Source organism: Trachinotus anak, unplaced genomic scaffold, assembly GCF_046630095.1.
Source record: "Trachinotus anak isolate AG129_WGS33_773 ecotype Australia unplaced genomic scaffold, CSIRO_AGI_Tana_v1 ptg000025l, whole genome shotgun sequence".
In the NCBI taxonomy this organism is placed as follows: Eukaryota; Metazoa; Chordata; class Actinopteri; order Carangiformes; family Carangidae; genus Trachinotus; species Trachinotus anak.
This window is the reverse complement of record NW_027273876.1, coordinates 5,453,907-5,467,572: the sequence shown is the minus strand read 5'-3', so window position 1 is coordinate 5,467,572 and position 13,666 is coordinate 5,453,907. Positions and strand designations below refer to the sequence as shown.

At 42.9% G+C, this 13,666-nt stretch overlaps 1 protein-coding gene across 2 annotated transcripts; it reads right to left on the bottom strand.

Moving 5' to 3' along the window:
- Positions 1 to 2,704: 2,704 nt before the first annotated feature.
- On the bottom strand, positions 2,705 to 13,401 carry pmp22b (peripheral myelin protein 22b). Of its 2 annotated transcripts, none has more exons than XM_071462663.1 (5): positions 13,224 to 13,401; positions 9,875 to 9,965; positions 9,548 to 9,638; positions 6,268 to 6,408; positions 2,705 to 5,246 (listed from the first exon to the last, which is right to left on the bottom strand). In XM_071462663.1, exons 1-5 carry the CDS (start codon positions 13,238 to 13,240, stop codon positions 5,086 to 5,088), a joined length of 501 nt encoding a protein of 166 aa, XP_071318764.1. In that variant the 5' UTR covers positions 13,241 to 13,401; the 3' UTR covers positions 2,705 to 5,085. The 2 variants fall into 2 exon arrangements, with proteins under 2 accessions (XP_071318764.1, XP_071318765.1); XM_071462664.1 differs by lacking the exon at positions 13,224 to 13,401 and adding an exon at positions 10,656 to 10,797.
- Positions 13,402 to 13,666: the final 265 nt, after the last annotated feature.

Genomic DNA, 13,666 nt, shown 5'->3' with positions numbered 1-13,666 from the left:
TTGTGTTCCAGAAATTAGAAAATATTATCTACCGGTAGTCTCAAAGTAGGAAAAAAAAAAGGAGGGGGGGTGCAGGAGGTGATAGTGACATTGGGTGGGATAGGACAAGACATGGGGAGTTTGTAAGGCATTAATGGGAAAAGTGGTTATTTTAAAAGCTTGTCCTTGACCCCGTGATGGCAAGACAATGATGCATGGAACCCCCAGACACCTATAAAGCACGGAGGTAATAATGCGTATCAGTCAGTACTTGATAGATGCGATATACTTCTTTTCTTTCAGTCATTCTTTTGCTTTTATTTTTTTATACATGTATCAGTGGAGGGTGCAAAAATACCGCTGAGGAAAGAGTGCCAGAAGGCAGGAGTTTATGGTGTTCACCGAACTGCTGAAATCTAGGTGGTGGTTGAATCAAATGGCGAGCTATGGCAGAGCGTTGATCTGTCATCATCACCATAGTTAATGTTACAGGGACCAGACAAGTCTGGTCAGACTGGTGCTGGTTCAGGATGACATGACAAATATGTCTGGTGTCTGTCTGGTTTGCCCCAACACACATTCGTAGATGCTGCATTTTTGTATGCGGATACCTACGAATGATGGCAGGTTCACTCAGTGAAGACATCTCCAGAATTTAAAAGGGAGATGCATTCAGATTAGGGAGACAGGAGTAAATATTGGTGAGAAAATTCTCGCATTGAGCTTGTTTTTCTCAATTTATTTTCTGTATTTATCTCACAAATATTGGGTATGAATTAGGAAATAGATCAACATTTTTTTCAAGATTATCTCCATGTAAAATGGCTTTAAAGCTTGAGTGTCAAGCTGGATACAGACAGATGAGAAAGTAAAGGAAGATTCTGAATGAATAAGTAGAGAAACATAAGGAATACTGATGCTTCCATGCAAGGTGTGAGGGTGATGTAAAATCATTTCAGATCTCTGCCCTGGTGAACACTTCTGAGAGATTTTGCAGCAGCATGTTTGCCATCATTCGCCACCACCATCATCAAAAATCTTTTGGAGTAATGGTGGTCATCCCTCCAGCAGAGGTTCAGGGAGCTCTAAAACTGAGGCACTGAAGCTTTTCTGGAGACTTATCGTGGCCAACAAGGTTGCACCTCACAAAAAGACTATGTTGGCTTTCCCTCTAATTTGTCATCCATCTTTATTTTGTTCATTATCAACTAACCGGGGCTGGGTGATATGACTTCAAATGAATATGACAATTACTTTAAACTTTTACCTTGATTACAATTAATGAACAAATTTGAGGCTTCAAAACAGCAGTTCACAAACCAATGGGTGTCATCACGATGGGTTGCCACTTGGGAAAATATGAACCAAATTAACTGAAATGAGCAAGATTAAGTTGGTTAGAGGTTCTACGTGTTGGTTTTGATGCTTTTTTGCCCAATCCTGAACTAGCCGGATCTGTTCCGAGCCCCAGGTGCTTCATCGGAGCTGCACATTGGCCAGCAGCTGGAGACAGTCTGTGAGCTTCATCTTATCTTCCATATCAAAATGCTTTTCATTGTTTGTAAGTGAAGAAGAGCCTTGGTAAATCTGTGCACACTTAGATGTTAAAAATGTTTTCGTAAAAAACATCTCAATCTTCATTCGATATTCCTTTCTTGCACATTCTTTTTTGGGATGCAAGTGAACCTGCTGCGTTTTGTCTGAATTCATCAGATAATTCATCAAAAGCAGAAGAGTGATTTGTCTTCTGTCTTTACCTTTAATGATGTGTTTGTGCCACAAAAGGCTTCATAATGGCTCCGGAGGAGGAGCGTTCATTAGACTGACTGAAGGGTAATAGAGAGGAGACAAGCAGGAGAAATCACCCCTCTGTATCGCATGCATGCATACTGATGGCGGAGGGTGTCCGCCCTCGCAAACAAGCAGCGCTCCGGAGAAGGCTTAATGATCATATATAGAGTTAATGAGGTTTAACACACTTCAGTAAGAAAAATATGATCTGCTAAACCCAAGGGAGTCATTGAGAGTCTTATACCACTCTCTTCTCAATCATAGGAAATATCAGATTTAACTGTAGTGCTCATATTGTACCACATGGAGGCAGTGTTTGATAATCTGGTGTGATGTATACATTTTGGCACAGTTACTATACTCATCCACAAGATGGCAGTATTGCACAGTATATGAAAACCTGCCTGTCCAACCTAAAAGTATGTGGATTGTATGGCTGGTAATATACCTCAAAACATAGAAATTGGGGATGTGAGCAGAAAAAAATATAAGTAAAGTTGGATACAAACTTTCTCAGATACTGGAAACTACAGCACAGACAGAAACACGCAGACCAGAATACAGTGTCCCCATTTCACCCAGTGCTAGTATGTCAGAGGGGGAGGCAGTGGGAGGGCTGTGACCTCTCAGGCCTGCAACAGGAATCCTCCTTCTGAGAGTAGCCTTTCATTGCCGGAGATTCAGATACCGAGATCATCAGCTGAATGCAGAGCTGCTGCTTGTAGACTGACTGTTGTCTTTTAAAAGGAATCAATATCATCACAAACCATTTGCTATAATTTATAAACACAGTCTGTGTGCCAGTTGTCAGGTAGGTTTTGCCTCCTCACAAGTGGTTTCGGTGTGATGTGTGTTAGTATGTGTGTGTGTGTGTGTGTGTGTGTGTGTGTGTGTGTGTGTGTGGTGCTGTTGAAAGACACAAAAACCCCAGTGGTGGTGGTAAGAAACATCCTTTAATGATTAAACTCAAAGTAGCTTTGGTAATATCAAGAGCATTTGGAAGTTTAGGTGTAAACATGGTATAGACAATTGAACTCTGTAGCTTTTACACAAAATAGTAAAGAGGGCAGTTGTCATTAGAGGCAATCTCTTCTAACTGAACCCATCAATAATCATCTGAAACCCACAGCAGGCTAGCTAGTGTAAGCTCTGAATTAAACGCTTTAATCCACTACGTCGCTCTGTTTTGGAAGGCTACAGGACCTCGCTGGAGATGTCAAGTGGAGGACAGACGCTTGCTTACAGCGTTCAAAACACATCCAAGTCCTCTTATTTCCGATGCTATGTTGACACTGAAACACTAGCTGCATGTTTTGAATAACTGGCATCAGGTGCCAACCGCCGTGCCTTTGCCCCAAGTGTGTGTAACACAAGTCACATACAGCGTTTGCAGCCACATGCACAAGGCAGCACATTTGATCTGCCGGAGACACGATCACACACTGTAAAGACAGGCTCGCTTGGCCTGACTGTAAACAAGAATTTGCATGCTGCACTCCGCGTTTCAGCTGCTGACATACAGCAGCCTATGAGCACGCAGCCGCTGTCAGTTATAACAGATTCATCACCACAAATGGTTCAGAGTCTGCCTCCACTGTAAAGTCCTATCACCGTTTACTGGCAGATTTCCCACATGATGCTTTTGTAGCACCAGAGATGGGTTTTTCATAGTTTACAGGCAGACAGCGTAAACAGCCCAGAAAATGACTTGAAATTCCTCATGCATCAAGTGTTAGTGTGAATCCAGTCCCTTGTAACAGTGGAATACACAGTATTATATAATGCGAGAGTAGTTTTATTGAGTACGTGAGTGTTTTTAGGTGAGATTGTCATCAACATCTGTTATGCACGACATATGAACAGTGTTTTACACAGTAGAAGAGAAACACATAAAAACGTCAGTGGGCAGAGACTGCAGCATGTCAAACTTCAAGTATGTGAATCAGACATTTGTATCATCACTGCAAACCTCTCTGTCCTTTTTCTCACATAAAGTTAATACTAAATGTTTTTCCTATCATCTGATATTTTCCTATATGGCTTCAACTCAGTGGCATTTATTTCTAGTAATGTTAGAATTATAGTTTTTTTTCCATAGGCTATAATGTCCCATTATTATTGTTATTTTTATTTATGGTACTCAGGTACTATGGTAAATAGGCAATCTGACTTCTTGAGGCTTCAACAGCCATGGTCACGAGGTGAACACAGACAGTAGAATGAGGGGAAATGAAGGTAAATGGAGGTAAAATAAAGCTTCTGTAAAGTCATTGAACTGTGATCTAACTCTTTACGGACTTGCAGAATAATACTGACATTCCAAATGCCTTGATGAAATCAATGCTCCACCCCAAGCTCAGTTATTCTTTTTTTTTTTTTTTTTTTTTTTTTTTTTTTTTTTTTTTTTACAGTAGCTGATGAAGACAAAAAAAAAATTCAGTCTGACACTGCAATGTGAAATAGGCTGTGTTCCCTAAAGAAGCAGTCAGGCACTGTATGTACAGGTGTACCTCTCTCTGGTTCTCAATGTAATCAATGGCAAGCTTTTAGACTCTAAACAATAACAAAATAACTCTGTAAATGATTGCTATCAGTAATAGGAATGATAAATATAATAGCACCATCTTTTGTTGAAAATAAGAAATAGAAAAATACCGAAAATAAAAACACTGAAACTTGCGAATCCACAGAATAGAAAAGGACCAAATCTTTCATGGCTATGCTACATCCATGGATGTTACCACTCTGTTTTTGTAAAGCAAGCCTATCAAAAAAAAAAAAAAAAAAAATCCTTCTGACTTTTCTATTTCTATACATGCACTTTGGTTAATATATACTTCAAGATTTTTTTTTCATTTTTACTGATTCTTTGGCAGTAACCAAAACAAACAAAAAAAAAAAGGCAAAAAAACAAACAAAAAAAAGAAAACAACAATATAGTGTCTAATTATTTCATCATTACAAACAAACACTGAGGCACTTAATCAGCTAAAACAAAGCTCATACAAGTATCCGTTGACAGAGCAACACAAAAACTATGTACATATATGTAAAAAGTGTTATAAATAGGTTTTAAACCATAGATACTATATACATCTTTTAAATGAGACAGTATTGGTTGTTTTTGTGTTGGTTTGCGTGTTGATTTTTGGTAACTCTCCCCCCCTCCCCCCTCCCGGGTGTGACCTGGCTGTGTATTGGCCTGGTGGCTCCATTGGCCATTGGTACTTCATCAGAACGTATACTTCAGAGGGGAACTGATGACACTTGCAGTTGGGCATGGGGTTACTGGGAACGCTGGGATGGAGTGATGGCTCATTCTCGCTTCCTCAAGATGACATAGATGAGTCCGCTGATCAGCGCCAAAGGGAAGGCCACCCACGCCAGGATGTAGGAGTAGCCGAAGACGTTTGTCTCCGGCACCCACTCCGGACTCATCACCGTGTAGATGATGGCTCCGCTCATCACAAACAAACCTACAGGGAGAAAGGAGCGGTCATTGTGTTGTTCACTGATCAGGTCGTGTTTCTCTGCAGTACTCTGCTCCCTGTCTTGTGTCCTGGGCTGAACTCTGTCTGGCAGTGGAGGCGAGCAGGTCAGAGTTTCCCAGAAGGCATCCCTACACATTACATCATGGTGTTTCATGCTTATTGAACACCATTCAAACCTCTGCAAGCCTTTCCAGCTCTGCCCACCTCCCTGCTCCGACATGGCATGATCTGTTTGTCAGACCCCCGCACTGTCAGCCTCCCTGACATTTCAACTTGTGCGGCTGGCTGTGTGCCCAGCGTCATTCCTGTTTGGCTGAGTGGGCACCTGGGTGCCAGGCAGTGCACTGGCACAGTATACAGAGCAAACCTGGGATGTTGGAAAGGGCTGCCAAGAGAGGACACAATGGACTGGCAGCTGAGCTGCTCTCTGGCCAAAGGGCATGAAGTACAATAGACAAGTGGAGCATAAAAACCATTAGAAACCGGCTCACATGCTCTTAATTTAATTCTCTGCCACAGAAGATGCAGGGTGAGCATCAGCTGTTGGTTTGTCTGTGTAGGTGGATTTGTATGCATGGTGTATTTTCAGACTTAAGTGCTGCTGCTCTACAAATGAAACAGATCAGAGTAGTGGTGAAAATATTAGTCATTTGTTTGAGTTGATCACGTCATTAACTGAATGTCCAGATTCCAGCTGCTCAGAGTTGAGAATCTGCTGCTTGTTTGGCATCAGTGTCAATTGAATCTCTGTTTTTTGTCATATTTTCATCATTTTCAACATTTTATTGACGAAATGATAAATCAGCTCATTGAAGAAAAACTACTCATTCCTTGTGGCGTTAAACTGCAGTCATACTTGCTCCAGTACAGCCCTCTTTTTACATTCTGTGTTGATAATAGTTAAAATTATACCAGTGTAGTTTCTGCTTGTTCCCTCTTATGTCCGTCTGATCTCTATTATGTTGTCAGTGAATTTGTTTGGAAGTGTCAAGGCGGGTCAACTCACTGGCAAGGATCTGGAAGGTTCCAGTGAGGAAGAAGCGTCCGCCCTTCTGCAAAGTGAAGAGCTGGCAGAAGAAGAGGAAGAGAGAGATGCAGCTGAAGATGATGGATAGGATCATGAGAGCCTGGACCGCCTGGATCCACTCTGTAGGGGAAGAAGAAGGAGAGTGTTGTCAATAAGCAATGACAAATACACATCATTATCCAGAGCGTAATTTCTATATAACATTGACTTAATGAGTGTACGAGAAGGGGAAGAGGAAAACAAATGAAAAAACAAATGCTTTCTCCGGCCTCTGCTGAATTTAAGCATCCTCTCAAGGAGAACATAATGAGCTGGTCTTGGCCATGTTTACTTCTGGGAATGTGTAATGGATCCATAACAATGAAACCTAGGTATCTTGTTCCTAAAAGCTCTGTGCGCCCCTCACAGCAGGAACTATGACTAAATGTACCATATTGATTGTCAGTGCTAGTCCTGCAAGGCCTGGCTGCTCGAAGCCATTAACCCATTAGATACCTGTATTGACAGGGAGGACCAAGTACCATCTGATGTATCTGTGGTGTCTATCTGAGTGCATGGTTGTGTGTTTGACATGTGTGTGTCTGTGCTTCATCGGTGCCACCATTCCAGGAATCCCAGGATTTTCCAGGCAGGGTCTATTTCTCATCTGAGCGTTATCCATCCTGTCGATCTGGCCTCTCAGGTTTCCTAAGCACTCGCTCTTTCCCTCTCTGTATCTATCCAGCTCTTCTCTTTAGCCTTGTCTGCTGTTACTGTCAAGTTTTCGCTCCATCAATGCCATAAAATGCTGGATGTCGCGGGTTGCTTGGCTTCTGTTATTGCATCAGCCCACCCATCTGCCCCTGTCCTACACGACTATCAGCCAATATTTATATAAAAAACAGGGATTTTATTTGACCAAGCCACTGCTAAACTCTTAACATTCAAATTTCCGACGTGTTTTCTTCAACCTTCTCCGGCATCTTTGGTTTATCGATTCTCTTCCATTATGTAAATGAAAGGCATGTTGTTGTTTTAATGGGGGGGCAAATACAACTTGGAAAATAAGGCCTGATGCATAATTTATCACTATGCATACCCATGAACATAAAGTAAGTCATAAGACAGCACACACTGTGTGACATTAAGACTTTGTCTAACCACATTTTAACACTGGGGGCCAAAATATACACAATTCTTCATCCCGTTATTACTTTTCAATCTGTGGCCATTTACATAAAAAAATAAATCATGCAGTTTTCCTAGACAGATGATGAAATGTCTCCGCTATAGATTTGAAGGGAAACAGTATCTGGACTGACTGCACAGCGTTACCGGCCTGGAGTCAGGTTTCCTACAATAACAGCACCACAGTACATCCTGATGATCACTGGTCCGGGGCTGAGATATGAGAGGAAACATGACACACTGCAAATCTCCGTCCACAAAATACAGCCAGCACAATCCTGCACCGGAGCAACAATTAGACTCCACTATGATGATGATGATCCTATTTTCAGATGTTACATAATACTATGTGATAACGCTGTCCTAACCAGAGGTACAGTTCAGGGCTCAGAATGTCACTGATAAGCGAGTATCACTCGTAAAACATGAATGGTTTGCGATTGTGGGAGTACAATGCAGAAACTTACAGCTCCTACTGAAGCCTGTGTAATACCAAACAGGAAAGTGACTGTTTATGTTCACTGTCTCGCTGCATTCTGTTCTGAGGCCCAAAACGCAACGCTGTGCTGAGGAGCAGAGCACAACAAAAATAAAACCGCTGTAGTATTTACCTCACTGTGTTTATATATTGTTGGCCTGTGAGGGAGCAGAGGACATTCTTCCTCAATAGCTAATTTTAGAGCGAGTAAATTCTATGAAGTCACCTCCATGGCTGTAAGGACGTGATGTTTGACTCAAGCTCAGCATGTGATAACTGTGACATGGGTATCTCTCACTCAAACCAAATGCAGCCAATATTATTGTAACCAAGGCAACAACAAGGGGAAACTCAGACATTTCAGAAAATTCCCTAAAAATAGCTACAATGACTGTGATTATGAGTCACCTCAGGAGGAAGTTGATTGCTCAGCAAGGCTTCAAAAAAGCCTTTTTGACACACACAGGCTTGGCCCCTACACGAAAACAGACCACTGTCTTCCATCTCCAAAAGCCAAAGCACAGAGCCGGGCACAGCACACGCACCTTCTTAAATAAACACTGTGCGTCAGTGCACTAATGAAAGCAAAGTCAAACAAACTGGCTGCACCATCAAACTACCTGGCAGAGTATGCAGGCGCTGCTGCCCTGACAAAACACACACTGGCTGAGCACGGCTCATTCTAGACAAGTGACATCACCCCCGCTGCAGCCAGCAGCTCCTGCACCTCTGTGACGGCACATTTAGTGGCAAAACATCCAGCCAGTCAACAATGAGCTCACATGAACTTAGTCATTAACTTTAAGGCAATGGAAATTTTTACTTTTCCAAAACAGAGGAATCTGCATATTCATTGTTTAGTTTCTGTGTCACTCCAATTCAAACATGTGGAGGTGGCCGTCGGTCTAAATAAATCTCCAACTCTGCAGCTGCTGCCTTAAATTGTCCTAATGATCCTCACAAACTAACCCTGGACATCATGATCTGACACTGGGCGTGACCCACCGTCAGCAGGCTATGTTCTGCATGAGGTACGCCAAGGTCCCCCTGCTATCAAACACCGACACACACATACACACATAGATGTAAAACTTTAAATACTCTCTGCAGCCCCACCCTGATCGTCCACAGCTCTCTCTTAACTCCTGTCACTATGGACTCCCAACACGAGTCCTGAATATGGACATCACACCACGACTATTTATACAGCAGCAGCCTATCAGCTACCGCTTCTAAACAGCACTGCCACATTCTCTGCCCTAGATGGCACCAGAGGCCCAGAGGAGCTGTGACACACCCACACCAGCAACATGGTAAATGTTTGATTTCAGCAAGTCATTTTCCAGAGTTCAACCCCCCCCCCCCCCCCCCCCCAATTTAAAATCAATGTGCATGGTTTCATCTATCTCAGTGTTATCTCTCATTTAACTCATCTAACCATGTTCCCCAAATCAAACCTAAAAACTGACTAATTAAAGAAAAAATCCTAATATTTATTACAGCAGGCCAATATCTAAAAAGTCCAGTGCCAGACATTGCATTGAAAACACACAGTAAATAAGTAGTTAAAGTTGTCTTAAAGGCAAATGGTAAAGTGTCAGGCAGGGGTCTGACCTCCAGTTGATGCTGGGTCACAGTATCCTCCACTGACAGTAGAGCAGTTTTTCCAGAGGTCTGAGGTGCTGGTTTCACCTGTCGTCCATACCTGGTGTCAACAAAATATGATTTGCTCAATAATGTTTGAAGAGCATCACCAAATGAGTCAGGGAAAAAAGTTTCATTTGCATATGTAGCACAAGTAAAGACATGCAAATATTAGACGTAACTTATCATAAATATGCTTAACAATGAATCAGAAAAACACAACAGAGGTTGTCGGCTATGTTGTCAAGTTTTAACTGGAATAAAGAAAAAAAAAAAAACCACAGCAGTTTTACTCACGCTGACAATTGTTGACACGAACAGGAGAACCAGAGCAGCGACGTGCAGGAGGATGATTCCCAGCAGCAGGAGCAGCATCTTTCCAGACGATCTGGGCAGCAATGAGAAGAAGAGACGGTCTCTGTCAGTATGGGAGTGAGTGTGTGTGAGTGTGTGTGTGTGTGTGTGTGTGTGTGTGTGTGTGTTTGTGTGTGTGTGATTGGTGGGTTATGGGTGTGTCGCTGCAGCACCTTCAGCGCGGTCTGTACATTAACTGTAATAACATCACATGCTCATAGGATGGACGCGGGAAAATGCATTCAGACGCCTTTGGTTTGCATTTAACAGCATGTCTGTCGACAGAATGAGATTTTGAAGCTGAGTCAGGGGCTACAGCTCTGTTTTTATTTACTCTGACAAAATATGTCTGAGGAGGTAAACTCCTCTCAAATCGCGTCTTTTTATTTATTTATTTTTCTCGCGATAAATGGTTCCACGTTCCTCGTAAACTGGCTTTCAATAGTCAGCCTATCATCTAAACATGGAAACAATGTCAGCAATGACAAAGATTTTTAAAAGCGACATGAAAAACAGCTGAAACAACGTGGGAAAGTAAGATGTATGTGTTATTTTTAGGTGAAATGAATTGTTAGAGAGCAGATTGATGACAGCTCAGTCCTCCCGTCCGTGCGCGCAGAGGAGCGGCGTGTATCCCAGCGAAAAGCGCGTTTCCTCCTGTTCCGCAGGCGGACGGAGAGCAGCTGAGCGTAATAAAGTTTAGAAGAGACCAAAGTCCACTTACTGAGAGCGGAGAGCTTGTATGTCCACAAACAAAAAGAGGTTCAGGCTCGCAAGAAGCAAAATTAAGTTTTTCCCCCCAAAGAGTCCAACAGCGGTAGTCCCTCGGTCCTAAAAGTCGCTCTCAGACTAGATTGATGCCAGGGGCTGACGTTCTGTTATAAAGTGTCTCATTATGGAAGAACAACGCCCTGCGTGCGTCGCTGCGTCATGGAGTGACCCTCTGGTCCACGGCCAGGGTTCCCAATATAGACGCGCCATGCGTAACAGCGCATGGGTTGCCTTAGTTACTCGCTTGCTGTATGTGTAGGGAAGTGACAGGTCATTGTTTGGCTGTCGTGGTAACTAAAAGCAGCTATCTGCTTTCGAGGATTTTTTTTCTTCTTCTTTTATGGCAGTTATTTACATAGCACTGTACTTTGAAATCCAGCTATGATGATGTTTCATGCTCTATCAGTATGGAATCTGCATATGTATGTGTGTGTGTGTGTGTGTGTGTATGTGTATCGCCAAAGTATATACAAAATACATTTTTTTATCATTAACTAAGAACATATGTAAGTGGACTATTCGGCAGAATTGACTGTAATGTGGAGCAGTTTACACAGTTTGATTAAACTCCTTATATTTTAGACTTGATCACATAATATATTTTTTGCTAATTTAAATACTTAAGCCAAGCAAAACATCTTTGGCCATGAAACTGATATGCTTTCCGTCTACAGTAGACTATGGTAGAGTAAGAGTAAGGTATTTTGGACTTTATCCAAAGTAGAACGTTCCTATGTAAACTCAGCTTTTTGTTGCCATGGAAATTACAAACTCTGTGTAGTGTGTTGGTGTAGTGTGGGGTCTCTCCCCTCTGGTACTCATGTAGTCAGCCTTGTGACTCACTGTATGTGTGAAAGTGTGGATGGGTATGCCCAGCGCACCACCAGTGAGAGATAGCATCAGGGGCTCTCCTCTGACATGACTCATTTCCAGCGGGAGTGAGGAGTTCCTCCCTGACCAGGCACTGCAGCCCCTGTTGTTAAAAACTATGCCCTGAGGTTAGTTCTATAAATATGGGTGTTGCAATGAATGGAATTCCAGGAAATATATTCAGGGAGTAAGGGAGCGGTCAGAACTGTAAATGTTTTTTAGTAGGAATTGACTGCCTTATCTCTCCCTCCCTCCAGATCTTCTCCTGCGCCGAGTCAAGAGATAGAAGATTAACTAAAGTCTGCTGTCAGTGATAATTTAACAGAAGCAGCTTGTTGGACTGAACCTTTCTTTAGCCGCGCATGTTAAAGGCATCATTTCCAAATACAGTATGATCTTTATGGGTTCCAGATAACACTGTTCGTAAGTCATCAAACGCACACTCCTTCACTTCTGCAAAATGTCAGCAACTGATTGCACACCCTGCACAGAGAATACCGTCCTGCTTCTGAGATGGATGGCACATTTTCCTCACCATCAGCAGGCTGGTGGAGGATCTTAGGAGCCGTCCAACCCCAGATAACCCCCTGTCAACATCCACTCTCTATTCTCCACCACTTAGCTCACACTTCCTGGATGCCTCTGCGTGTGTTTCTCACACACAGATGAAAATGGAGGCCTTTCTGCTGTGCTCATGTCCACACACACGCACGAAAGGGGCAGTTACAAGACCAGATCACAGCCTTGAAGTGCTGCTCTGAGTGAGAGCTTTGTGGCTGAGTATGTGACATTCTCAGCCCGAGCTGCATAGAAGTACCTCTTTGTCTGATATGATAGTTCTGTTGTTTGCAGCTGATATCCGCTGTGTACTTAACCTCTGGTAACGCCAGTGTTTACTGAATCATGAGGCCTTAACTCTGATCATATGAGCTGGTCGACAGTAAAGGTTTACCGTGACATGTAGAGGAGAACTCTTTAAAACTGTAGCTGTGTGCGCTCCCCGTCCCCATCCCTTATATGTCAATGTTTGTAAAAGACTGACAATCAGTGGGCCGAGTGGACGCGGGAGTGTTAAGTTTACTGCGTTTGTGAAGCCGCGGTTGAAGCCAAACTTTCTGGGGCGCGCCACATAACAAACATTCAGAGCGAGATACTGAATAATGTTACATCTGGAGCAGGGTCTGACATTTCACCTCCGTCGTTTAGATGGCAGGACTTATCTTCATGTTAGCGCCACAGACAGTGAGAGTGCATACCAGAGCCATAGATAGGACCTCAGCCAGAGGCGGGGGGGGGGGCACATGAATCTGGAGAGCAGACGTGATTGAGTTACAGTAACTCCATCCACATACCAACACAGAGGAGAGTGTTAAAACAGATGTGACTACCGTAAAGATGCTTCTGTTTTTTTATTTTTTAACCAATATGATTCCTTTTAAAATCTGTAAGATAAATAAACATTAGAAGTGATGTTGTAGCAAGAAGACATCACCAGAGATCGGACCTTATCCTTGACTCAGTTAGATTCAGTCCTTGTTGATTTTAAAACAGAGTGACAGGCTGCTTTCATTCACTTGATTGCATTTTATGAAGTTTCATTTATCTCTAACCGCAGTCTATTAGCTGTGATGAATAAGTGGTTGATACTCACAGCAGATTTTGAGACATCCTGCTGATGCTCCTCACAGGTCAGGGGTAAGGCCTGTCTGCGTCACTGTGGGACCACCGGGGAATGGGCCTTCTGCCTTGTGTTTCGCGTTGTGGCAGCTGTCGCTCAAAGGCGGCTCAGTCCTTGAGTCCTGTCGTCAGTATGTGAGGTGCCGTTGTCTGTCTGCCCTCTGAGCTGCAGTAGTTTAATAGCTGCCCTCCTACTACAGCCGTGTCGGAGTCGGACTGCCCCTCTCTCCACTCACATTGGACTCCTGTGGCCCGTGTTTATCTAACTGTTTACAGACCTGGCTGGTCAGATTCAAATGAACGAGCACATGAATATACTTGCACGCACATATGAGATTTCTTAAGCATAAAACAGATCGCACCTGATACCAATAATTAGTGTAGTTACAGAAAACAGTTGCAATATTACTTGACTGG

What these genes read in the sequence shown, in the direction of transcription:
- pmp22b (XM_071462663.1), bottom strand. An exon ending in TCGTGTCAACAATTGTCAGC is followed by an intron (nt 9,639 to 9,874) that starts GTGAGTAAAACT and finishes TGTTGACACCAG; the next exon opens with GTATGGACGACAGGTGAAAC. An exon ending in TGACCCAGCATCAACTGGAG is followed by an intron (nt 6,409 to 9,547) that starts GTCAGACCCCTG and finishes CTTCCCCTACAG; the next exon opens with AGTGGATCCAGGCGGTCCAG.